Genomic DNA, 27,907 nt, shown 5'->3' on the forward strand with positions numbered 1-27,907 from the left:
TAATAAAATAAAGTATAGAGGGTTGTTTATTGGTCTCAGAAGATCACTTTATTAGTCGGAGTCTTCATCCTCTTCATCTTCCTCCCTGAGGCCATTATTAGGTTCTCCAGCATCACTTTCCTCACCCTGGAAATAAAGAACATTAAGACCTGAGGCTTAAATACTATAACAATTTTGAGAAAAACACATGGTTCAAAGGAAACTTAGCTAATGCACATCGACTGGTGCGTGTTGGGCTAAAGAAGCAGTAGAGCCCGCACGCAGGAAAAAGGTACTTCTTTATTTATATTTTGAAATAAAGAAGTACCTTTTAACTTCTTTAGTGTGCGGGCTCTACCTTTTAGCATTTATATATATTCAAATATTTCATAGCGCGGCACACAATAACGAACCATGCGCTTGTATATCTTCTATTTTTAAATAGCCAAAGTATAAAATAATGATTAAAGTAAACAAAATCTAAATCTAAAGGGGGCGCTAATGGCAGTGTGGTTAAAGGACAACTCCGCCCTAAATCACTTCTAGGCTCACTTTCCTACTTATATTGATCCAAAATTACTGTCCATGGGGTCTATTAGGCACAAATGCCCCTGTTGTCTAGTTTCCCCAGCAGAACCTAGCAGCTCTCATAGCATAGAGTGGAGGCTATAAATAAGCCTATCGCTTTTACACTATTTATTGTGGTCAAAAGTGTTTTTATTTTTTCATGAATGTAGTACTAGTTGTCATTACAAACACATCCATGTCATCGTTGTCCCACACAAGCCATCACACTCTGCTAAACAGATGTTATGCTTTTATGTGTTTTGCCAAGTCCCGGCAAAGATGCCCTGTGATTGGCCAGTACAGTCACTTTGATTGGCACTTGTGCCGAATGCTCAGCCCAAAACATTATTTATGATATTGTGGTGGCTTGTGTGGGACAACCAAGGCAAGGATGTGTTTGTAATGACAAATAGTAACACATTCATGAAAAATAAAATCCCTTTTGAACACAACAAACAGTGTGAAAGTGATAGGCTTATAGGCTCCACTCTATGCTATGAGAGCTGCTGCATTCTGCTGGGGAAACTGGACAACAGGGGCATTTCTGCCTAATAGACCCCACGGACAGTCTTTTTGGATCAATATAAGTAGGAAAATGAGCCTAATAATAATAATAAAGCTTTATTTGTATAGCACCTTTCATGACATGAAATGCAGCTCAAAGTGCTTTACAGAGCAGAAAATGAAGCACAGTTACTTAACAGAAAAAATAAAATACACATGAATACAATAAAGCAGAACAATAAAAACATAAAACATTGAAGAACAATTTCAGAACAGTGTGGACGTCAATAGCATCAAAGAGATAAAAAAAAATAATTCAGCTAAAAGCAAGAGTAAAGAAATAGGTCTTGAGCTGTGCTTTAAAGCTATCCACAGAGGCTGCCTGTCTTAGGTGTAGTGGGAGTTTATTCCAAACTGTCGGTCCGTAGAAGCAGAAAGCTGCTTCACCATATTTTTTATATTTCATTTTAGGCACATCGAGTAGGTCAGCACTAGAAGACCTGAGTGGGCGGTTTGGAACGTATCTATGCAGGCAGTCATAGAGGTACGAAGGTGCCAGACCATTTAGGGCTTTATAAACAAGTAAAATAATTTTAAAATCAATCCTAAAAACAACCGGGAGCCAGTGTAGCGACGCTAAGACTGGAGTAATATGTTCTCTCATCTTAGCTTTAGTTAAAACTCTGGCTGCCGCATTTTGAACAAGTTGCAAACTGTCAGTTGTTTTCTTTGGCAGACCAGAGAGAAGTGCGTTGCAGTAATCAAGCCGAGAGAAAACAAAAGCGTGGATCAGCGTTTTTGCATCGTCCAATGTTAGATAGGCTCTAATTCGCGCAATATTTCTAAGGTGAAAGAAGGCAATCTTGGTGACATGATTAATGTGTGTATTAAAATTCAATTCAGCGTCAATGATCACTCCCAGGTTCTTTACAGAAGTGTTACTTTCTTTAGACAGGTTACCAAGTCTACTTATTATTGATTCTCTCTGCGCAGTAGAACCAATTATGAGAACTTCTGTCTTGTCCTCATTTAGTTTGAGAAAGTTCTCACTCATCCAGCATTTTATGCTAGACACACACGTCAGCAATGGGTCTAGAGCACAGGGGTCGTCCGGAGCTACCGAAAGGTACAGCTGGGTGTCATCAGCATAGAAATGGAAATTCACACCGTGAGCGGAAATAAGTTCTCCCAGCGGCAGTATATAGAGGGAGAATAATAAAGGACCAAGAATTGAGCCCTGTGGAATACCAGAGCAGATGTTGTGTTTGTTTGACTCAAAGTCAGCTAGATTAACAAAGTAGCTTCTGCCTGTTAGGTAGGAGTAAAACCAGGACAAAGCTGTGCCTGACAGCCCTACCCAGTGTTCAAGACGTTGTATTAGAATTGTATGGTCAATTGTGTCAAAAGCCGCCGTTTGATCCAGCAGTAGGAGAACGGATACATTTTTGTTATCAGCAGACACCCTAAGATCATTAATTACTTTTAAAAGTGCAGTTTCTGTGCTGTGTCCTTTCCTGAAGCCGGATTGGAATTTGTTGTGCACCTTATTGTTCTGCAGAAATACATCCAATTGATGAAAGATAATTTTTTCTAGGACCTTGCCCAGAAAAGGCAAATTGGAAATGGGTCTATAATTACACAGCATGGACGGGCCTAGAAGTGATTTAGGGAGGAGTTGTCCTTTAAGGCACATACCACACACACTCTGATGTCTGATGTCACTCTGCTGTACCAGCCAGAAATTATTAGCTCAAAACACAACATTATCTTATCGCTCCACTGCCATTCTCAGTTTCAACTGCATGTTATCCTTACATGTTATGTAAGCACTCACACTTCTCACATTGCCATGGGGTTTCCAGAGATAAGAGTTTAAGACCACATTCAAATAGACACTAGATCACTATTATTCTTTTATGTTTTAATCTAGCACTCTCTTTTATTGTTTTTCTTCTTAATAAAGTTGGTTGCTTCCTTTTCTTTATGTAAAGCCACTTTTGGTACTATATAAATCTGAGCTATTATTGGTCTGGCAGTAGCAGACAGGTAGCCATGATGCAAGAATAATTAAGTAAGACTACCAAATGTTTCACATGATAAGTTAGACACAAGCAATTTAGATGCTATAAATGCTATCTGCATCTAGGCTGCAATACCCTCCATCCATTGACAGCCCATTCATGAAACAGAAAAGAAAAGGCCTGTCTGATTGCATTAAACAACAATAAATTCACCAATATTGCAACTGTATGGACAGATAGCACTTCATGAATGGGCTATCAATGGAGGGTATTGCAACCTGCATTTAGCAGATGCTCTTAATCCAGAATGATTTACAATAAGCAAGGACAGCACAAGGTAATACATTAATGCAGAGAAATAGTTATCTAGGATCGTAGGTAAACCAAGAACCATCATCAGTCTAACAGTAGAATAACCAAAACATCTATAATCTGTTTATTGAAACCAGGTCAACAATGACCTGGCATCTGTCTACATGACAGATCCATCTAAAATACATTATAGCCGTTGCATAATCCTGCAAGGTTGTCGAGGCTAGGAAAAGTGCTATGGGCTATGGTGGAGGCTGATGAGGTGAGTCTTCAGATTACGGCGAAAGATAGTATTTATAGCATCTCAGTTGCTTGCAGATAATGATATCGATCGATATGACATTCTGATATTTACAAAGACATTGAAAAAACATTTGGCAAGATGTGCCAGGAATCAACCTGGCACATGTTTATAAAGTAGTAGGGCTGTCACGATTATGACATTTTACATGACGATTAATTGTCACTCAAATAATTGCGATTGACGATTTAATTGTGTTTTTGTTGTTGACAATTACATTTCTGTTTGGCTTGTAGGCTTTGAAGTTGCACATGGTAGATAAGACACATAACCTAAAAATACAAAGAAATTACTGACATATTTTACAACTTTATCCTTAAAAAAGAACATTGATAGTGGAAATAGCCGATCTACAAGCTCACAACGCGTCGCGATGCGACGCGTTGTGAGCTTGTAGATCTGCTATTTCCACTTTTTCTTTTAATATAAGAACATTTTCCAACATGGAAACGATTATGACGATTATGAAAAATAATCACGATTATGTAAAAAAGAATCACGATTAGACGATTATGTAATAATTGTGACAGCCCTATAAAGTAGTCCTTTCTAATGACATGAACACAAGTACCTCATCCGCAGATGGTTGCCGCGGGTTCTCAGCGTCTTCCTCCTCCTCCTCCTCACTTCCCTCGGGACGCTGAGAGAGAATCTCTTCACCCTGCAACATGGTGACACCAGGCACTCAATCCAATGTAAGTCATGGCCTCAGGCACAACATTTACTCTTTAAGCAATTAGTAGATGGTTAATTAGATTTGGTTTGGATAAAAAGGTAAATGGTAGAAGTCATTCATTGACAAATGAACCTTTTGTTACCACCACACTCTGACTCCTCTGGTGCGACATCCTCTTAGATCAATAACATTTACAAAAGTGATGGGTCGCACTTTTATTTCTTCTCCATGTCTTTACAATGAAAGCCACAAGGTTCGGCTATTCAGCCTTCGTCAGGGGCTGGATTCACACTGACTAAGGCTGATTGGCAAAACATTTGTCCTTCATTGTAAAGAAGACATTAAGAAATTAAACAAATGAATCACTCTTGCCATTCTGAAAGCAACCCATCACTTTTGTTAATGTTAGAAGTCATGTGTTACAATGTATGGACGTCTCGCACGCACACACTCCTTTGGGTCCAAAGGGTAGAAAGAAAGCATACCTTCAGGTCACGGTTCTTCAGGTTGCCCATCCAGAATGCATCCTGACAGTTATTAAGAGTCAGCATGGCTTTGACTCTGTAAACAAACAGCTCTAAACTCTTCTTCAGGGCCGGCACGTGGTTGGTCAGGCTCATGTCCTGACGGATCTGAACAAACAAACAAACAAACAAAACCAACCAGAGCTTTAGGACACTTGTATTGACATACTCTCTATCTTGAATATCCTCACATCATATGATAGCTACCTTTGAGTGTCCACACATGTGATGGAGCTTCCTGGTGCTGAGTTGAATGGTCTTCAGAAGACTTTGGACATCCTCCTGAGACACACATTACAAAGAGTTAGCCCTGGAAGGACATAACTCAACGTTTTCAGGCCAAGGACCCATTGGTTGAGAGAGAGATGAAGCAGGGACCCCCACAACTTTTTCGTAGATTCCAAATAGTTTAATCGTTTGACAGCACAATCATCAGTGTATTTTGGCTTCATGTCAATTTGTGTTTTCACATATTTAAGCACTTGAACCATCAATACTTAATAAACTTGACATTTCTCTCTGTACTTCTGCTCTTTTTCTCCTCTACACCACCAAAGCTCTTTGCCGAAAATAGCCGATCTACAAACTCAGTGTAGAGCTATTTTTGGCTACAGTTCTCAGAATATGGACACTCGGGTTCAAGTTGTTAATATAAAAAGGATTGGAAGATTTGGAGGACCCCCTATGGGGTCCCGGACCCCCTGTTGAAGACCCCTGCTATACAGCACAGCAGTCTTCTTGTCAACATCATTTCCATAAAGAGGTCAGAAATACACAGTAGATTTGCTATTTTCGGCTAAGGTTCTACTCAGAAATTGAATAGGGATTCTAGGGTTGAAGTGGTAATATATAAAAAATAAAAATAAACAATTTAGTAACTCCGAGGACCCCCTGTTGAAGACCCCTGGTCCGGACAGTTTGTAGGCAATGCGAACGCACATGACCTGTGGCTGAGAACAAACATGGTTTGTACCTTGTGCCTTTTGAAACTATAGTCCAGCAGCGGCATCCCCAGCTTCAGGAAAGACTCCAGGAAAAGACGACCATACTAGCAGAAACAACATTAGAAACAGTTAGTGTGGAGTCAATAACTGAACTGCTGAACGTGCAGATCTGCTTCTATAGTAACTGAGGTTTACTCACCTTGAGACACACATTAAGTACTGGCCTGGAGTCAAATACCTGTGAGAAGATATGGACGACAGAGATCTTTAGTGGGACACATACAATGTTTTGCGCGCGCACGCACGCACGCACGCACGCACGCACCCACGCACGCACGCACACACACACACACACAATTCTGCAGATCACTAACGAGTAATGCACCTGAACTAGATTGACCAGGAGGTGAAAGTCTCTGACAGCCAGGTTCCATGTCAGTAATTTCTCACTCTGGGCCTGGAGGAAGTAAGGAAGAATTGATCAGAATAACACACGCACATGCATGCACCCACGCAATTGCATAAATGAAATGCAAGGGGGTGGGAAAGTTTAACTGTATTGAAATTACAACTCGAAAAGAGGCTTTTATTCAGAAATGCTCTGCACGGTTTCATTACTCTACTTCCACCAAGAGGTAATTTTATAATCAGAAAATGATCACAAAATGCTATGATAGCATTGGCACAGAAATTGGTGGAAAGGTTGGTCATAGGCCAAGGAAAATCGGATTAAAGTTTCGTTGGTGAGATCTATCACAAAAAGGCACCCATCTTAGGATTCATATAACACCACAAATGTTTGAGGAAAAGTTTGTCGACTGCCAGCGCTTTTTTATTTCTTCAAAGGAGCCTTACGGGGTGTCATCGGCTCTGATCCATCAACTTTTCAGTCGAACCCACAGGCCGTGCCCACTTCCTCTTTTGCAAATGTCTCTAAAGGGGGCCTTGGTTCAGAGCTGCCAACTCGCTGGCTGATACCCAGGGCTATGCCCATGCCCACTTCTGTTTTTTGGAATATCTCCGAAAAGGGTTTCATCAGTCTTGACTTGGAGACGCCAACTTGCCAGTTTCATTTTTGTATTAAGAAGAAAAAATAAAAAACATTTGAATTATAAAAAAAAAAAAAAATGTATGCTATTCATTCTACACAAATAAAATATGCTACATATACAGCTATTTATTTTAACCACGATGAAAGTTTATTCACACACATTTAAAAGAATATATACGCAATTGAACCTTTCCCCCAAAAGGGACGTGGCAGTGTGTTAATGGCATTGCAACACTTTATGGTCTGTGCTCTACTGAGCGTATTTTCTAGTATCCAATACAGATGATTTTAGGTACACACACCAACAAGAAAACTCCATTCTCACAACCACCCCAGTGAGACCACTTGTGGTTTACCTCGGTGCTATCACTGTTCTTACAAGCAGGAATCTTCCTCACAGCCTTCTCCAGCTCTACCATCATGCCTTTATAGAACACCACGAAAGTCAGCCTGAAGAAAGAGGGGAGAAAGTGAAAGTACAAAAAACTAAACTGAAAGTCTTATTCTACTTAAAAATAGGTCAGGCCTAAGGCCTAAAAAGAGTTCAGGTTCTCATTTTAGGTCATGACGAGCCCTGCCTTTTTTCTCTGAAATTAATTACAAAATGGTGTTACAGTAGCACATTTTTGTGTGCTGTGGACACAGCCTCATGGAAAAAAGCGGTCTCTTAAGGTCCCACTTGGGGATAAATAAATAGGGTGATAGATAGGGATGGGACGATAAGCTTGTGAGCTTGTAATAAGCTCACAAGCTCACGCGTTGTGATCTACAAGCTCACAACACGTTGTGATCTTGTAGATCTGCTATTTTTTTGGCAAATGTTCTGCCCCTGGATAATGGATGTTGGGGATATTTTGATCGCGATATTGCGATATCATAATCGTGATTTCTTCTTTGGTCACAATAATCGTGATATGAATTTTTCATATGGTCCCATCCCTAGTGATAGATCGAGGTCCTATACCTGCTGAGAGTGGGCCAGGTTTTGGAGCCATCGTCTTTAGCTGCATCGAGGAGCTCAGGGATGCCCTCTCCTGCTATCTCCTCCACAGCCTTCAGGACATCGTCTGTGTGCTCCAGGTAGATGCTGGGAGACAGATAAGAGGAGGTCGGACACTAAGGCAATGCAGTTGATGGCCCAAAAAAAACGATATTCATGGTTCACCAGGCTGACTGACATACTCATGGTTTGCTGACAACCTCCCTCCAGCAACAACAGTGGAGCTAAAGGCGAGCGAGGCACAGCCGCCTGGAGCAGTGTTAACACCACCTGCCTGAATCAGTGGTTCCCAATCCGCGGGTGCCCAAATTAATTTGGGATGATTAGCTTAATGTGCAACATTGTTTATCACTCAACAATAAACAACCCAAGATACACTGTAAGTGTACACAGGGTATCTGCAAATGTTACAATTTAATGACTTTAAGGACCCTTTTTTAAAGCACCAAATTGTCAAATATTACGTAAGAAAGAGGCAAACATTGTGAAAATGACAATAGTTTGTCTATTTTCATAATATTTATCTGTGGAACCGAGTCAAACGCAATGTAATGCCTACAATTCCAAGTGCTTGTCAGGGTGGGGGGTCCCCAGTTCTCATATATTTTTTGGGGGGGTCACGGCCTGAAATGTTTGGGAACCCTTGGCCTAAATGACGGGGACGTTGTGTGCGACTGTGGCACTGAACCACAAACCAGGCAGCACCTCCTGATATACTGCCCCCTGCCCTGGCCTGTACTGCATCAGACTTGGCCGAATGAGAAGGGACAGCATGTGTTCAGCTGTGGCTGAATCACATCTAGCCTTGTAAGTGACATTCTTGTGGACACGAAAAGAAGAAGACTAGGCCCTCGCATAATTCATTCAGTAACATTCCTGAGATTTAATCTAACATAAATCAGTTGGTGAGCTACTTTCTACATCACATATCAGCGTTTAACCTTTTAAACAGAGTGAAAGTTTGTTGATATAGGGATATGTACCCCATTTTGTTGTATTCTATGATGTATACAGTATGTAGTGGAGAAATAGGCCTATGCAGTGGAGAAAACATAGGCCTCTAAGGGGCTTCTGTGTTGCAGAAAATGTTGATTCACGATGAGAAGCATATCCAGCAACTATTGTATTAATTTATTACAATTTATTTTTGTGCTATGCTATATATTTTCTTTCTTTCCACCTCTCGTTGTTCTTCAGTTATATTGTTTGTGTTGATAATTACCAATCTATACTATAATTTTGCGAATGTCTGTCTGAGTGAGTGTCTGTCTGTATGAAACAGCGTTTCTCCTCGGTGGCTGGAGCAATTGATCTGAAATCGCATCACCATCAGCATATGAACACACCTGACATAACTGTGAAGCCCGTTTGTCACTTTCACAAATCGTATGCTGTATAATAGCATTTTTATGGTGTATCTATATCTATTTAGCCTACAGTACCTTTTGTGACCACACATGTTAAGGGAGGGGCGCTGTTGTTCAGGCCATGCACAAACACACACAAACCCACACACACACACACACACACACACGGGGGGGGGGGGGGGGGGGGGGGGGGGGAGTGTGTGTGTGTGCAGGCGGGCAGGCGGGCGGGCGGGGGGGGGGGGGGGGGGGGGGGGGGGGGGTTCTGGCCCTGTTACAGATGTTGTCCAAAAATCATGCAGATCGGTACACAGTATCTCTGTAGCCATTAAATGGAATGGGTATTTCTTACATTGATGCTCCTACATATTAGCATGCAAGCACCAGTTAAAGTTACTTTCCATCCCTCATATACTGTGTGCACAGTGCACATCCCATAACCCACACACTGCACATCATTTCGGAGCTCATATCTTTGAACGGGTAAGGGCTAGTTATTCTAAAACTTACAACTTTTGTGGACAATTCAGGCATGGGTGGGGTATTCTGACACAAATAAAGAAACACACCTGAGCAGAGTCTGAAGGCCCTCGTTGAACTTGTTTCCTCGCTCTCTCTCCCCGCTGGCGGTCACCCACTCTTGGCCCAGGAACCGCCGTGCCAGGGATGCTGCGAAGGAGAAATCAATCACGGTGAATGAACAAACAAAACAGTCCATCTGTGAGCAGGAGATTAGATGAGTGGATTTAGATGAGGTAATAGATAGCATGTGGTGTGCGTGAGTCAGAGGTCTTCAACATTTTCAGGCCAAGGACCCCTTAATCAAGAGAGATGAAGCAGGGACCCCCACAACCCATAGATACCATATAGTTTAATCGTTTGACAGCAAAATCATCAGTGTATTTTGGATTCATGTCAATTTGTATCTTCAGATATTTAACCACTTGAACCATCAATACTTATTAAACCTGACCTTTCACTCTTTACTTGAACTTGTACTTTTTAGGGCATACACCAAACCTATTTGCCAAAAATAGCCGATCTACAAGCTCACAACGCCTCGCATCGCAAGGCGTTGTGAGCTTGTTTTTGATCTGCTATTTTTGGCTAAAGTTCTCAGCATATGGACACTAGGGTACAAGTGGTTAATGGAGAAAAAAAGCTTCTATCACACAAATATTTGGAGGACCCCCTGTAGTAACTATAAGGACCCCCTAGGGATCCCCCTGTTGAAGACCCCTGGTGTGAGTGATGCTGACCGGTCTGCTCTCTGAAGGCTGCGGAGTTCCCTCCTCTCTCTGCCACGGTGGAGAGGAGCCGACAGAGACACAGCGCTGTGCACAGACTAGGCACGGTGCTACGGAAGTTCAGCAGGTACTGAAAGCTGTCCCTAAAAAGCAGAAAGGAAGTCCCATTACAATAATGAAACAGTAGGGATGTGCATTGTGCAATGAAAGATATTTTTTGTTACATAGTGAGATCAAGGTATAACGTATAGGCTTTCCTGGTCTTAATGGGTTAATTGCATTCATTCCATGTTGCTTAACATAACTGGAATCAACGTTTGTAACACATACTATCCTCTGACTTTAAACCTTCATCACTCACTTTATAAGTTGCTCCAGGGTCCGCTCAGACCCCACTTCTTTAAGTCGTCCAGACAACACTCCCAGAGCACTCTTCAATAAGCTCCTTTGGCCTAGCTGGGAAAACCCAGACCTGGGAGAGCGAGAGACAGACAGACAGACAGATGCACACAACATTAATAAATAAACTATATGCACATTTAAATACATAGTAATAGGGTTGGGATCCTTAAGAGATTTTAACGTTTCTGGTTCCTTAACGATTCCTTCTTAACAGACCGATTACTTACGGGTTCCCTTTAGCGTTTCCTATATAGAGGGTTCCAAATGGACCCTATTAGGTCTGTAAGTTGAGTTATGGTGGTCCTTGAAATGTAAAAGTTTGAGAACCACCGGTATTGTAATTGTACTAGAAATTCGTGGCCGCTGCGCGGCCGCTCAATTCTAGACCTCACGTTGTTGTATAGACTGATTGATTGATTGAAGAGTTTAGCACTGTTTGCTATAGAAGATGCAGTTACAATACACAACATTGCCACACACACACAGTCCCATTCCGCAACCCACCGCCACCCGTGGGTCGAGACCCAGTGCTTGGGTACAATTATTATGGAGAGAAGTGACTGTTATGCCTCTGCTCTTTCTCTGCACTCACTGTGGAGGCAGCAGCAGCAGCACGCACATGCAGTAGAAACACAGTGGTGTCAAATTTCAATCCACTTACTGCGGGGGCTTTGCTTCCAATTCCATAGCCCAGGCTGGTACCATGGCGACGGCTAGCGAATGAGTGGACGGCATAGAGTTGTGGGCGGTTTTATTCCGTACGTTCTACCGACATCTGCTCTACCTATGAGTTGCAGTGGATGTAAAGTGGGCGTGAATGGGCTTGGAAGTGGGATGCGGCTCTTAGAGGAATGTATATATAAGATAGCAGATGTGAAGTCCACAGCACATGCCTGCTCTGACTGTGTGATAAAACCGCCACTGTTCCAAATGTGATGGAACCGATTCCGCTGTTCTACTATCTGATAGGACAGACTGGTACTTCTCCTCACCAGCTGAAGGTGGCGTTCAGGATCTGCAGGAGGAGCCGGTAGGCTGAGGACAGTAGCTGATGCTCCTGAACGTCTGTACCTGGGCCATCCACCACTCCATCGTTGTTAGAGAGCAGGGTCTGTATCAAGAAAGCAGAATGAAAACCAGTTTCATACAAATAAACTAATGTGGCACAGTGCCACCCCCAACACATATCTCTTTTTGAGCGGTGGTCACACCGCTTAAGCAAGCGCTTCGATTGCTCGATTGAGCAGATGCACAAGCGCACACACACACACACACACACACACACACACACACACACACACACACACACACACACACACACACACACACACACACACACACACACACACACACACACACACACACACACACACACACACACACACACACACACACACACACACACACACAAAATGGGCCAATACAGGTTGCGTGCTACTTTTAAACCACAGCACACACTGTGTGATGTCTGCTGGACATCACAGAAGAGCACTACTGCATTTTCGCCATTGGAGCAGCTGTTCAAAACACAAGGTATGATGCCATGTTATGTTTAAAACGTTAACGTCATTGCTTTCATGGCTATGATTTGGGAACGTTAATGCTTTTGTACTTTGTTTAGATTACAGCTTACCACTGTGCCACCCGCAAATATAAATGTTGTTGCACTTGCAATTAAACAAGATGCACATTGGCAGTGGATGAAAAAGACCCAGCGTCCTCCTCAGCAGTTTCACAGTGGGTGTACCTGGAAGTGGTTGTGGCAGTTCTCCAGGTGTGAACAGAGGGTAGGCAGCAGCTGGACACAGTAGGAAGCGATATCTTTGGAGCTCCTCTGCTGGAGGTGGGAGAAACCCACGCTCTTGTCCGTCTTCCCCTGCACAAGGCAACATCATGATCTCATCAGCTGACAGTAAAAGCGGTGAGCAACAATTAGGCTTAAAGATAATGACCAATACAGAACCAAACCAGCCTGTTTGAACAACTGTACCTTGAAGAAAGGGGCTCTCTTGGCTGGTGCGGCTGTCAGACTGAACTCTAGTTTGCGAAGCATGTCCTCCAGCAGGAAGACCAGCTCAGCAGGACCCAGCCGGACTTCCTCTTGCGCCTGAACAGCACCAAAGCAAAGATGAGATTAGGGTTGGGATCCGGAACAGTTTCTGGAACCGGTTTGCATCACACATTCAGAGCTGGTTATGTGGACTTTACGTTTGCTATACAATTACAATACCAGTGGTTCTCTAACTTTTTAATTTCAAGGACCACCATAACTCTTGAGAGTGAACAAATGCAAATGTTTGTACATTTGCATTCAGGAATCGGAGCGTTAAGAGGGAATCGTTAAGGAACCGGAATTGTTAAAATCCTAAAGGATCCCCACCCTACATGAGATACGAGACTCCATGTATGTTTGTTACGTGTGGACCATGAGGTAGGGGAGACCCATGGCCGCTATGGGATTAACAGCAATTAAAAAAAAAGAGTTATTATTCCAAATCAGCATGATTTGCCATGGTGATCTGACCCCAGTTTACCATCTATCTACACTTTGTGTGACCTTACCTTGGTGTGTTGCTCGCTGTCCAGCAGGGCTCGGGAGAGCAGGCCACACTGCAGCACGTCCAGCACCTCCACGTCCAGCTCTCTGAAGAAGGGCCGGTAGCCCACCAGGCTGACCCCATGACGGGCCTCTTTCTCCTTCTCCTTCTCCTTCTCTGGAGGCGACTGCAGGAGCACAACGATAGATAGCAATGTTGTTTTTGAGCAAATTTTGATTTAGTTTTAGTCAGTCTTTTGAATAAAATGTAATTTAATTTTAGTCATAATTAAGTCACCTGAAAAGTTTCAGTTGTAGTCTAATCTTAGTCGACTAAATATTATACGATTTTCATTTTACACTTGGTTGCGTGCTGAAAATAGCCGATCTACAAGCTCACGACGCATTGTGAGCTTGTAGATTGGCTATTTTCAGCACGCAACACCTGAGAGCAACCAAACATAAAATTACTCTCTTCTTCACTAGTCCCTCCCTAACGTTTTAGTCTAGTTTTTATTTTGTTGACGAAATTGTCAATATATTTAGTCTTAGTCATCACAGCTTAGTTTTTATTTCGTTTTCGTCAGTAAAAAAAACGCAGTCGAAAAAAAGAAATTCGTCATAGTTTTAGTCGACGAAATCAACACTGATAGATAGATACTTTATTAATCCCCAGAGGGAAACTCAGATATCCTATAGCTCATACAGGCACATCACAAAAAGAGGGGGGCACAGGTTAAAACTGAGAGAAAAAATATATATAAAACATATATTATGAATAAGTATAAAAAAACATTAAAATTAAAAGGGTATCACTGGGAATAATAATAATCCTTTGTTATTGCACATAAATAACTAAAACTAAGACCATTAATCCAGTTCATACAGTAGGCCTAGCGGCTGGTTGTGGAGTTAAAGAGCCTAATTGCTGTTGCAAAGATTTAAGCAGCATCTTTCTTTAATGAGCATTAAAGAAAGATGCATTACTCTTTCTTTAACTTCATTACCTGAAGGCATTCATCTGCCTCAGTTCCTTCCTCCAGCTGAGAGCCGTTTCCTGGAGAAGTCTTAGCAGGTGCTTTCCTCTTCTTTCCTGTGCCCTCTAAGGACAGAAACACACAATTGTTCCAGGACATCACCAGATGACCCTATGGCTAAAGCTCTGTCCAGACCGGCGAATTAGCGAAAGCGACGTGAATAAGCGAACCAAAAAGGCGAAGAATTCGAGATTCGCCTTTTTCCATACACACCAAAAAGCGACGCGAATATGCGTATAATATTCGCTTAATTTGCCTAAATACGAGGGGGTGATATCTGCCCGTAGCGGCTGCAGGCAGATTTCTTCTCCTTACAGGAGAAAGGAGAAGAAAGGAGACTAGGAGAGAGAGGAGATCGGACGGGGAAACAAATAAAACAATGGAAACTACATCCTCAAGTGATGATGACCTGGCCGTGGTTGTTAGCCTATTAAATAATAAAAAGATAAAGAAGAATATAAGTCTTCGCCGGCGCACGCAAGACGCAACCCATCACATCACAGAAGAGACTTGAACACGCTTTCACCGTTCCCCCGGCCTCCGCTCCGTTCCCCCACAGAAAGGCAGCTCGCAGCAGCAGTGGTGTAAAGTAATTAAAAGTACATTTACTTGAGTAGCCTGTACTTGCAGGTATTTGTACTTGAGTCCAATTCCCAGTAGGCTACTTTCCTTCTACTCCACTACATTTCGGATCCTATTGTATTTAATACCCAGCGATTTATTTTAAAACATTAGTCTTTTTGTAGATATAAATTAATAATAAAACATACATAAACCATGCTTTTACCAGTATTCGAGTACTTTCCCCAAGCAGCCACACAGACGAGACACGGAAAAGCTATGCAAAGGCAAGGTCCCTCGACCTTGCTCTCTCTCTCTCTCTTCAAGTAGGATAGAGTGAGCTTGATTTAATACAGAGAGAGAGAGGAGTTCACCAGCGAATGTTCGCTAAATTCGACACAAGGGCGAATAAAAAACAGACGCCTTTTCGCTTTTTTTAAATTCGCGTTTGGTGTGGATGCTTCCATTGACTTTATAAGGTTTTAAACAAAAGGCGAATTATACGCTAATTCGCTATTCGCCAATTCACCGGCGGTGTGTACAAAGCTTAAGAGATCTACATGGCATCACCAGATGACCCTATGGCTAAGAGATCTACATGGCATCACCAGATGACCCTATGGCTAAGAGATCTACATGGCATCACCAGATGAACCTATGGCTAAGAGATCTACATGGCATCACCAGATGAACCTATGGCTAAGAGATCTACATGGCAGCATTATGCTGACAGTGAGTTGAGGTTAGGGCAGTAGCACTTGGCCCTGGCCTTGATGAACTTGCATTGGCTTATGCAAAGACTCAAATGTAATATACATATAGCATGTTTCATAGTCTGATGCCAGGTCATTGTTGTCCTGGTATAGTGTGTTTAGTTTCAATGTACAGATTATTGATTATTTTATTTAGACTGATGATAGGTTCTTGGTTAACTGATTGATTGATTGAGCGATCGATTGAATACTTTATCAGAAGTTTTCATAGGAAAAGCACAGGACAGTACAGTTCAGATACAAGGTCTACTAATATGATTTAAACCCAAGAAAGCACGATGGCTTGTTTACATTGGCGTCCTTTTGTCCTCAATTCATAGAGACATCAAATGACAGAACTATGCATTATATATATATATATATATATTAGGGCTGGGATGCGATTAAAGTTTTTAATCTAATTAATTACAGGCTCTGTGATTAATTAATCACAATTAATCGCATTTTAATCGCACATCGATATTTGACCTGAGAAGCTTTTTTTTTCAAGTAAAACCCATTTTGTTGTACGAATGAATCAACAAGTGAGTTTTTTAAATCTAAATTTCGCATCCACTTGGCCAAACAAAGCGCTCTGATCGGCTACTTCTCCCTTTGCGTTTGTTGTCTCTTCTTGGTTGGTGCATCTCTATGATCGGTATGCCCGAAACTGAAGGTTCTGTGGTGCAAAAACTAAGTGCGATTAAAATGCGTTAATTTTTTTAATCGCGTTAATTTTCTGTAATTAATTAATCGCAATTAATCAGTTAAAGTCCCAGCCTTAATATATATATATATATATATATATATATATATATATATATGGGATTATTGATCCTATGCATTTGATATATGACCTTGTCCTTGCTCATTGTAAATGGCTCTGCATTAAGAGCGTCTGCTAAATGCCTAAGTTGTAAATTATAAGTGAATGAACCTGGCTACCTTTCTTGGCCTTGCTCTGAGGAGCAGCTGAACCGGGGACAGGGATTACTTCTGTGCTTTCTCCATCAAAGTTAGCCAGAGGGGGAATGAAGCCAGGTGTCGCTGGAGACGCAAATGTATTATAGACGTTACAATACGTCATGTCATCATCATCAGGGTAAATTCATTATTTCAACCCCCCCCCCCCCCCTAACCCCTCCACAACCTGCAGGTTTGTTGCTTCTGAGACCTACCTGCCAAAGCTTTTTCTAACAGAGTCTGAAGGTAGGTGATGTTCTGCAGGCGAGTCATCACTTTGACCTTCATCTCCGTATCTTTTTGCTGGCAGAAGGCATTTATAACCTGCATAAACAACACACGTATTTTACACTGAAATAACATGCAATGCAGGGCAGACTGTATAAAAGTTCAAATTGTTGATGCAAAATATGCAATTACCTCTCTGAACCAGTTGATGGTGTGAAAGAGCAACATGCAGAGGAACTCTCTCTCAGCTTTGGACAGGCTCTCCACTTTCTCTATTATGTCCATATTGGTCAACACTAGGGGGCAGCCTGTGACCCACATATGCACAAAAGCAAATTACTGTATATAGTTGTACCAATGACAACAAATTGGTATCACAATCAGACTCTGTAGTTTGTAACTCTCTCTTCCTCACCTAGCAAGGCATCGATTTCCTCCAAGTCTCCCTGGTGTCGTTTCTCCTCGCACAGCCTCAGCAGCCGAAAGAACGGAGACAGACAAAGTGGAGACACCCGCCTACGAAACACAAAACAATTACTACACAATCCACATCACTCCCATTCATAAAATCACAGTTGCATGAGTTGTCATTTTGAAACACTTAATTTCAAGTACCACAACTGCCTCATGAACAAAGCAAAGAATGCCAACGATTGTATATTTTGTGTTCAAGCCTTATGACAGCATTAAGCATTTTCATACTGCTGCCCTTATCTTTTAGCCTGCAGATCGGCGATTTTCGCATGACAACGTCGAACACATACGTATAAAATAGGGCTTATGTGTTTAGGAGAGAGTGTGGCAACTGACTTGTGTGCCTTGTCCTTCTGACTCCACAGCTCTGCTTTGTTCAAGATATCATCAGCCAGAAGAGGCAGCAGGTTGATGGCGATGCCTCCCTGACTCTCATCCTCATCCAGGTTGTAAACCACACAGGCAGGGAGGGGTGAGGAGCTGGGACACAGATAGAAGTCATTACAGGGAACAGGCGGCCCTCACAGCTATAAATTATCTAAACCAGTGCTTTAGCAGAAATGCTTAATCCAGAGCGATTTACAATAAGCACAAGGTAATACAGTACATCAAATAAATAGAAATAGTAATCTAGGATTGTAGGTAAACAAAGAACCTATCATCAGTCTAACAGTAGAATAACCAAAACAATAAATAATCTGTACATTGAAAAATAAAGATAATTCCCAATTTCCAGAAATGAAAGAATAGTGTAAATAGCATATCTACAAGCGCACAACAAATTATTCTTAGGTATTAACAAACCTGCTGATCTCTGGGCCAAGGTCCACCACAAAATCTTCCTGGAAGTCGTCCAGTACACTCTTCCCTATCCACTCCTGTTGGCCAGGGGAAAAACACAGCAATAAAGGGCTTAATCAATCATGCAGTGGCCGCCCGTTGTCAGTCGGTTTGCAATCTGATATCTACAAGAACTAATTTAAAATGTCAGCTCACAGGATGTTTAGAAGTCCACAATGTAATCATGTGGATCTCAAGACTCGTGGCCAGCAGGCCTGTGACGTATCTATGATGTTTTTTTTATTATAATATTGTTTTACCCCTTTTCTCCCCAATTTAGTTGTTGTGCCAACTGATTCCTCCACACACATAATATTTGGGCAAGGTTTCAGCTTGAGCCAAGCCCTGCTGTCTTCCATTATAAAATATAAGTTTCATACTTCAAAAAATATTATGGTAAAGAAGTATACTCCTGTGGCCTACTGGCAATGTTCACATGATACGTCATTGGCCCAGAGGATTTGCAAGGATTTCTCCAGCCACACCGAAAGACCCTCTTCTAGACGAATCGCCCTCTGAGGAGTCGGAGCCATGCCACACAAAGATAAAAAGGACCAATTACGGTAATTGCGTATGCTTTGTTAAGCAAACACACACCTGCACAGTAGAGTCCAGGTTACAGGTGAGGACGAGGTTGGCCATCTCGTCATAGTACAGAGCAGCAGCCTCGGGAGAGCTTTCACTGCATGACTTCACCAGCTCCAACAAGGCTGTCGCCTACATGGGCAACAATAGATCAGTAGCAACACTAGCGGTGAAACTGACATCCCATTAGTCTATTAGTCAATGGTAGGCGAATATAATTTTATTGGTTTAGTGATGCCTCATGTAAACTAGCGCCATTTACAATTTCACAAAATGTGCTAATGTTCCATACTGTAAAAAGTCATGTTTTTGACACCTGCTGAGCAGCTTACACATTAAGTATTTGGATAATCAAAAACTGCCTGTATGAATCTCTGTATTTAGACAGAGAGGATTTACCCGTACCCATATTGGTACCACTGTGAATCTCTGCTGCTTCTTGTTATTAACCCAGTCTCTTCTGCAACTTAATTGATATACTAATGGTATATTCACCTGTCTATATGTCTCCGGGGGTAATAATTCCTCTTGTGAATTCTCCACTTTTGGCCTAGGGCAGGCACGGAAAGAGAGAAGAGAATAGGCAACCGAGACAAAGAAAATAAGAAAGAGAGTGTAAGAAGAGGGCACAGAAGTTCCAGTTTTAGGAAGACAGTGTAATGAGAATATAACAGATCCTACAGTACCTGAGGGCGCCCATGCTGCCCACCACCATGACAGCTCCGATGATACCAATGCGTTTGTACTTGGGCACGGTGCTGGAGAGCTGTTTGCGGATCACGATGTGCATGTCATCCTGAGACGACACAACGGAAAGAATCAGACAGAGCAACAGAGGAACGATAGCAAGGACTCTGCTGTTGTTGTTGTCAGTGATGTGCGTTATATACACCAATGTGCTCCTGTGGGTGGGTTATGCGAGTGTTGTTTGACGGACTGTGTGAGGTAGGCCTGTCACAGTTATTACATAATCGTTTAATCGCAATTATTTTGCCATAATCGTCATAATCATTTCCATGTTGAAAAATGTTGATATATTTTCAGATCGTTAATCGCAATTATTTGAGTGACAATAAATCGTCATGTAAAATGTCATAATCGTGACAGCCCTAGTGTGAGCTACCTGGATGTGAGCTCCTTGCTGCTCCTGTCCAAACGCCAGGCCACTCAGCAGGTGGAAGAGCCGGCGGATCTGATGAGGAGTCAGGTTGTCCATGTAGTCTAGGATTCCCTGTCCAACAAACACTACAGTTAGCTTAAAAAACTCCCAACGCTAAAACAGGCACTGACAGTACAACCTTGAAGGGGCTGAAGAAGCCTAACGTTTTCTTATACAAGATGGGATCAGTCACCCAAAACAACCACATTTTTGTACGTTTTTGTAAATGGGTTGTTTTTGGCGACGGTGAGCAATCCTGGCGAACAACCCGGCAAGCAATGAAGCTTGAATTATGCTTCAAGCTTTAAGGAGGTTAATGGCACATAAACATGGACATACAGTATCTCTTGTTATGGGTCATGAATAATATCTCCTCACCTTAACAAAGACGGCGTACAGGGCCATGTCAGAGGGTTTTTCTGTCACCAGGCCACAGAGCAGCTCCAGAGCCACGTCCACTTCCCCTCCCACGCCACTGCACACGTGGGTGACCAGAGAGCCCACCACCTCCTATCAACCACGACAAACAGACAGGACAACCAAACCACCATGTAGAGCTGTAGTTCCCCCCACACCCTGATGAGCACTAAGAGTTGAGGCATTACATTTCGTATAACACGGTTCTATTTATAATTTTAGAGGCATTAAAAAGTCCTTAAATTGTCACTTTAGAAATGAGCAGATACCCTCTAACTTTATGTTGGTTTGTTTACTGTTGAGTGATTAAACAATGTTACACATTAAGTTAATCATCGGGGAACCCCCCTGGGAGTCCCGACCCACAGGTTGAGAACCAATGATGTAAAGAATGCACAAAGAATTTCACAAGTTTTCAAATGTATAAAAATCTTTAGAAAATAGCAGATCTACAATGCGTCGCGTCGTGAGCTTGTAGATCGCCCATTTTCAAATGGCCAAAATGTAGGGCTAAAGTGGGGAATGTATATTTTGTAATAATAATAAGTGTAATAATAATAAAATCTACAAAGTAACTAGTTTGAGTTAAAAGTAACTAGTTAAAAGTTAAAGTTTTCAAATAATTGTGGTGGAGTACAAGTACAATATTCTCCTCCGAGAAGTAGTGGAGTAGAAGTAAAAGTACTGACAATTTAAAATACTCCAGTAAAGTAGAAATTCCTCAAGTTACTTTAGTACTAAATGTACTTATTTAAGTTCCACCACTGACCATATCCTTGTGTTCAGCACCCACCTGTTGGCAGTAAGTCTCGAAGGAAATGAAGGAGTGTCTGTACATGTGTCCGCCAAAGGGCACCACACAGGAGTCTGGGGAGCGCAACAAACTCTGGGCCAGGGACAGGATAGATGGGAAATACCCTCGCATCACCTGCAATTACAATTTCATCGTAACTAATCATCACATTCATAAAAAGAGGGGACTGCATAAGCAGCACATGGTGTTATTTGATAAAGTATTTTGTGATTGATTGAATACTTTATTAACAGTTTGCAAATACAGGCACAGGGAAGTACAGTACAAGGTCTGCTAATAGGTATTTTAAACCCATTGGGTCCTCTGTACTCAATTCATCCGAAAGGTGCGTGTCTAAAGACTGCCTCGCCTGAGCATATCCCCGAAAGGTCTTCTGTAGCAGGGCTTCTGGGATCTGCCCCGTTCTCACTTTCAGCTTGAGCACGCGCTCAGCTCCTCGCCGGCTGTGGTTGGCGTTGGTAGAATGGAGGATGAACAGCACCAGCAGATCTATGACCTGGCGTCGCAGGTCAGAAACACAAGAATGGATGACTGGGTGTCACTCACCCACACCACAAACACACTCAAAAACTGTGGCCTCTAAAACAAAGTGGGAAATGAAAATTGTGTGAAATACTATCCAAAAACAGAAGAAAGCCTTCGCTTACCTTATGATCCTCTGCTTCATCAACATTCTCTATAGCCTGAAAAACACATTGACACAAGAGCAGGAAATAAATAGTAAATACATGTCAGACCTGCAACACTGCCTTTTCACTCATCACTTAAGACATGATGAATCTGTATATTCACATTTATGTATTAGTCCATTCATTTTTTTTACATGTCATAAAATGACAAGAATATTCATCAGCATTGTGTCTATTTGATTTTCAGTGTTTTTGCAGGTACCGTATTCACATTACGGTGATAGAAGAAGCTTCTTACATAAAGGGTACAGCATAACTAACAATTATGGCTGACTTCAGACCAGTACTTGAATTGTAGAGGCAACAAACATCTGACTGCATATCAAAGTTGAGGTTGGTAATTATACTGTAGCCAACTTTATATTCCAGAGTAGGATGTGTTCACAGTACACTAGTTAACTTACAGCATCATTGTCACAAGGTTAGATACTGCAACATAGCAACTACTATGATGCAAATCGATTTCATATCATAGTTTCTGGTAATATCTGTATGACTTTTCACTCTGAGGTGTGTACAACGTAAAGTGATTTCTCACATCTATTAGATATTAAAATAAAAAAAGAAAATAGTTCCATTTCTCCCTACTGTACCTTGAGCCAAGCCTCAGATATAGTCTTTTGGAAACGCACTGCTGACTTGATGCCATCCAACACCAAAGTAACACTGTCCTGGTTGCTGCTGGCGGAGGACCTGTTCAACAATTAACCTCATTACAAAACACCAACACAAGTAATTACAGTCTGCAATGCATCACAAATGTACAAAACAACAATAAAAGTTCATTACAGTAATACAGTACATCCATTAGCCCATTTCCCACGAGTCTCTGGATGTACTGTCGATCTACAGTATGTGTCAAAGCTGAATGATGAAATGTGTAGTTTGTGGAATGCTGTGTTTTTAAAAATAATAAAAATAACTACTCTAAATAATTTAGTGTAGAGAATTATTTTTTACCCCCTTTCCCCAAAAAAATTAGTTGTTGTGCCAATTGATTCCTGTTGTCACTGCTGCTGTATCCTACTGACTCACCCACAGATATAAAAAGCTAGATACCTCATCCGCCGCTGAAGTTCATTGGCGTGACTGGTAAGACAGGACTGGCGGAAGTGTGGAACTGTGGAAGGTACTCTGCCCCCTGTATTGGGAAAGAGGGAGTCCCGCCATTCCTGCATCTGATTGGCCTACCCCAGCATCCCATTCTGTGACGCACAGGGAAGCGTCCTTCAGAATTCCGGAAGCTTGCCAGTCCTCTTTTACCAACGCCTCAGAGCCGAGGAGGCGTCTACCTTTATATGTCTATGGACTCACCTGCCAGTGAGGAGCTCCCACCAGGAGGACGTAGAGCCTTCGTCCTACTCTTTCTGCCCAACACTCCCAGCTGACAGGTAACAACCCCCAGCCCCCAGGAATACGTATGTATAGTGACAAATATCACCCTACCTGCCGGGCTTCCCTACCCCGAAAAGGGGCCAATGATGTTACAATGGCTGTATATCTTACGTTGCTGCTCCCTTGCTCTTAACGCGGATCTGCGAGGCGCGAATCACAGGAGGAAGAACGCACAACTCCAGTTCCAACTTCTTACGAAGGTCGTTCACCACCTGTACCAAGGGAATGCATTCCACACGCACTTCTTAATTAGTTCTTATTAGTTAAAGTTTCTATAGAGTGCAGGAATATTGCTATGGCCAACATGACTTGAAGTTGTGACCTCATATGCATCGGGGCCAGAGATGGAGTGCAGGATGAACTTGACAACCACAGGAAGGTCCTCCAGTTGTACTGCTGCCAAGGTGGCCATGACAGCTGTACGAACCTGATGTAGGGACACAACATAAGTTACTCTACCGCCTAGACACAGCCAAAATGTGTGTGTGTGTGTGTGTGTGTGTGTGTGTGTGTGTGTGTGTGTGTGTGTGTGTGTGTGTGTGTGTGTGTGTGTGTGTGTGTGCGCGCACGCTATGTTTGTCTTTCTTGCTGAGGTTGTATGTTGGCTCAGAGAAAACCAGGGCAAAGACAAAAATAATTAGAATTAAGAAAAAGCTTTGTTAAAAAAGTATGTTTTTAGTCTCTCAATTTAGTTTATACGTTGTGGGGGGGGGGGGGGGGGGGGGGTAATGATATGTAAAATATGACGTTATCAGTGATGTTACTAGGTTTTCAATGTAATGGGTCCCGGGACCCACAGGTGGTCATTCAAATGGGTCCCAGAAAAGTTTTATGAGTCCTCAATATAAAGTTTACGCGCGCAAAATGGTGTCGGACGTCGGTGGAATCAAAACATTGACGTTTCTATCGCCTGTTTAAGACTTTCTATGTGGATTTTATTTGTGTTAACGTAGGGTAAAGTAGGATGCGTTCACCCATGAACAATGGTGGTGTCTGTGGAATTTCTTCTTTTTTTTCTTTTACCGCAACGCGGTAAATTATTTTAACATGGACTCCAATGGAGGCGCATCCCCGGGACCCCAGGACCATGACATGAATGAGTCCCTGGGTGACTTGAATGAGTTTTTGATGCGGGATGCGCACGTAATGACATCACTGCGTTATACTAGACTGTACCTGTCATGTTATTAGGGCTGGGCGAATGGGAAATATAACTTACATTCAATATTACGATTATTTTGATTGATTATTTTATTAGACAAAAATGGACGATTGAAATGTAGTACAGTACGAGTACAGTTAAACACCCTGCCTAAAAGGAACATCCCAAATAAGAACTTTTTTACGTAAAACCTGCATCTTGGTTATTCAATTAAGCTAAATGAGAATGAGGGCTGTTATTACAGGTTCTAAATGTCCGTTTTGAGGTATTTTCGGTTAATTGCCCAATGCCCAGCCAACACTACATGATCTCATCAGTAACAGGTATGGTATGTGCATGTGCATCTTACTTCAGACAGTAACGAGGCACTAAGGTTCAAACTAGAGAGGGCGTCCAGGATGGGGACAGTCAACTGAGTGTTCTCCTGCAGCAAAGCACTGTAGAGAACACAGAGATAAAAGAGAAAGTAATGGGGAGAATTGTTTTCCATCCGTCAGAATAGAACAGGGTCCAGGGTCAACATTTTAAAAAAGACAGACAAGACAGAAAAAAACATTCATCCTACAATCCTACATAATATCCTACCATACTCTTTAAAAGGCAAATAGAATAATTAAGTACTTCATAGTCTAACTAAAAACAGTGCAAATAATAGGGTTAGGTTTCATTCATCTTGATTTGGTTTATTTGTCATGTGTGGGGGATAGAACAATGTGTGTTCACGACCACATATTGCAATGCACTATGGCCCTCTTTTATCAATGGAGCGTAAAAACGCTTATTTCTTGCCATAAATATTGGTTTAAGTCAACGTTGAAGTGAGATTTATCAACGCATCCTATACAGAATGAATTATGAATTATAACAAAGCATTCATGGATGAAAGCTGGCTGGTGTACTGTATGAGGGGATGGTTCTAACTCTGATCTCCCAGTAGCAAAAATAAATCCACGGCGTGAAGATATACTGTAGGTGTGCTGGGGGCACAGTAGAGCGTCTGGTTTTTATCCTTAACTCCAGAGCGTACATTTAGAGATCCTGCAGTCCACAACAAGATTTAATCAGCGGTGCTCTTGTTTATTCTAGGTCTGAGCCAGATCGGCAATCTTATCTGAATAACTGTTAAAGTACGTGTGCACATTGCAAATAATGTTAAGAGTGTTTCCATATCACTAGATTCTACACCACCTCAGAACTTGACGTGAGATCTGAGCCTACCGTACCCCAACATCAAAGTCACGATGCGATGATAAATGCGGGAATCTCGGCGTATGCCAAACATTTGATCTGCACCACGTTGATAAATGAGGGCCTATGTACTTATCACTCATCCAGTAACAACTTTGATGTCTGCAGCAGTTCTTATCATCACCATCATCCCCACCCTAACAACCTCATGACCCAACTGTACTTATCACTCATCCCTTAACAACCTTAACGTCACCATGATGCAGCTGTACTTCTCACCACCATCCCTTAACAACCGTAACGTCACTGTGATGCAGCTCAGCTGTAATCATGTGTTCCTTACTTGAGATCCTTGGCGATGTCATTGTGCTGGGAGTCTTCCAGGATCTCAGGTAGGCTGGTGATGATGTCACGCTGAATCTCCACTGGCGCCACTGACACCAGCTGCATGAGCTTAGCGGACAGTTCCTACAAATAACAGATCGCAGAAAAAGAAATTATTATAAATAAGGCAGTTTATTTTAGTTGGGGGGGGGGATAGGGCAATATGGAATGGATGAACAAGGATATCAAATCGAATACACATTGTGTATTATACAGCATGAGATAAATAACGGTTGAAACCAGTAGAAAAAGAAGAAATCAAGATTACCATGGGACAGAGAAGGTGAAAGTAAACATTTGCAAAAACCAACTAGTCAGAAGATTTTACCTTGCTGTCCTTTACTCTGTCTAACCATTTAAACTGGTTGATTATGACACGTGGAATATTAAGTCCATCTTCTGCACTGTGGGGGATAGAACAAGATGACGGCATATAATAAGATATAAGCTTATCTAGTATACAGTATATAATATTATATAATATAGAAAATACATTGGTTATGCTGTTACATTTGACATACAGTAAAACTGTGATCATACATAAATAATACTGACCTATTAAACATGAATTCAGGGAGTTTCTCAAACAAAACATTGATGATTAAAGTCTACAAGGAAGAATAAGGATAGATTAGGAATCTGTGTTGCAGTTGAAATGTCGCTCTTCTGGTTTGCAAATGTCTTAGATCGTCTCTGCCAACCATTCAACTCGTACCTGTAGCATTTCAATCCCCAACAGCATACGTAGCAGACTCTCTTGGAATGAACTGACAGAACTAAAACACAGGAGAAAATGACATCCATTGACATTGGTTGAGTTGCGTTGCATAAATATAAGTTATTATTCTAGGAGCCTTTTCCCAGTTAGATTTGTGCATTGTTTATAATAGAAGAAAAGAAGGCATAGTGCTGAATCGCGTCTGTGTCTTGTTGCCGTTCTGAATTGAAATAATTTGAGTGCCTACTGAATGACATAACATAAAGTACTGGAATCATTTTTCTTCTATTGAACTTTTTGAGCCCTGCACCCGGCAAGTTTTGTTGTACCATTCCTCTTTGAAGTTGTAATCACATTCTTTCTGGTTTGTATCATTTTATAATACCTAGAATCACCATCAGGCAACCGAGGAACGCAAGGAAGGAGGCAGTTCCTAAACTTCTCAGGTTCTTCAATATAGGACTCCATTCCAGTGATGAACTCTTGGATAATCTGTAAGGCAATTAAGAGTTTGTAACTTCAAGGCAGAGTTCACAACGGTGTTGTCTTCAACCCAGGAGCAGTCTTCATCATACTCACACCAGGGTACCTCTGACTTTTAAGCAGTTGTTGCTGTATCCGTTTTTGGAACACTACTTGGTCAACAGCTGGTGGGTAAAACATTTAAGGTTCCAATCAATAAGCTGCATAATGTGATCACTTTTCCCCATGCATGCGTTTCTCAACTTGAGCTGGTTGGATGCTTACCAATCTCGTTGGATGCACCCCCTTGTCTCAGGGTGACACCAGCCTCTCTCAGAAAGACACCAAATACAGAGTCATTTGTTTCTTCTTGAACCGCAGCCTTGGACTGACGACTACTGGCACGACTCTTCTTTGATTCTGGAGGAGAGGATCATAGGGAGCAGAACATGACAAATAGGCCAGTGCAGCAGACACCAGATATACAGTAAGAATGTCATATAAACGTACTACTGGATAAGTCATGGGTTGCAGAACTTTCGCCTTTATCCACAGCAGCCGAGGATCGCTTCTTGCGCATCATCTGTGGGGAAGAGATTTAACCAAAGACCTGTCAGAGAAACATGCTGGTGGTATCCCTGATCTATCCAA

At 42.0% G+C, this 27,907-nt stretch overlaps 1 protein-coding gene across 1 annotated transcript; it reads right to left on the minus strand.

The window, feature by feature from the left end:
- Positions 1-28: 28 nt before the first annotated feature.
- On the minus strand, positions 29-27,839 carry fancd2 (FA complementation group D2; the record flags this gene model as incomplete). Its single annotated transcript, XM_080728488.1, has 43 exons — positions 29-126; positions 4,256-4,345; positions 4,846-4,992; positions 5,092-5,166; positions 5,858-5,932; positions 6,028-6,066; positions 6,214-6,285; positions 7,236-7,329; positions 7,844-7,966; positions 9,813-9,912; positions 10,503-10,633; positions 10,852-10,962; positions 11,885-12,003; positions 12,640-12,768; positions 12,883-12,999; positions 13,455-13,616; positions 14,436-14,530; positions 16,724-16,825; positions 16,957-17,065; positions 17,162-17,277; positions 17,385-17,485; positions 17,780-17,923; positions 18,248-18,321; positions 18,881-19,000; positions 19,364-19,418; positions 19,555-19,664; positions 19,992-20,099; positions 20,406-20,537; positions 21,238-21,372; positions 21,608-21,754; positions 21,906-21,941; positions 22,541-22,640; positions 23,454-23,554; positions 23,665-23,769; positions 24,854-24,941; positions 26,036-26,160; positions 26,405-26,480; positions 26,632-26,684; positions 26,792-26,852; positions 27,180-27,286; positions 27,374-27,441; positions 27,542-27,676; positions 27,770-27,839. The coding sequence occupies 43 exons, from the start codon at positions 27,837-27,839 to the stop codon at positions 52-54; spliced, it is 4,332 nt and encodes a 1,443-aa protein (XP_080584614.1). The 3' UTR covers positions 29-51.
- Between the last annotated feature and the right edge of the window lie 68 nt (positions 27,840-27,907).

Source organism: Nannobrachium achirus (assembly GCF_963921795.1).
Source record: "Nannobrachium achirus genome assembly, chromosome: 6".
NCBI classification, from domain to species: domain Eukaryota; kingdom Metazoa; phylum Chordata; class Actinopteri; order Myctophiformes; family Myctophidae; genus Nannobrachium; species Nannobrachium achirus.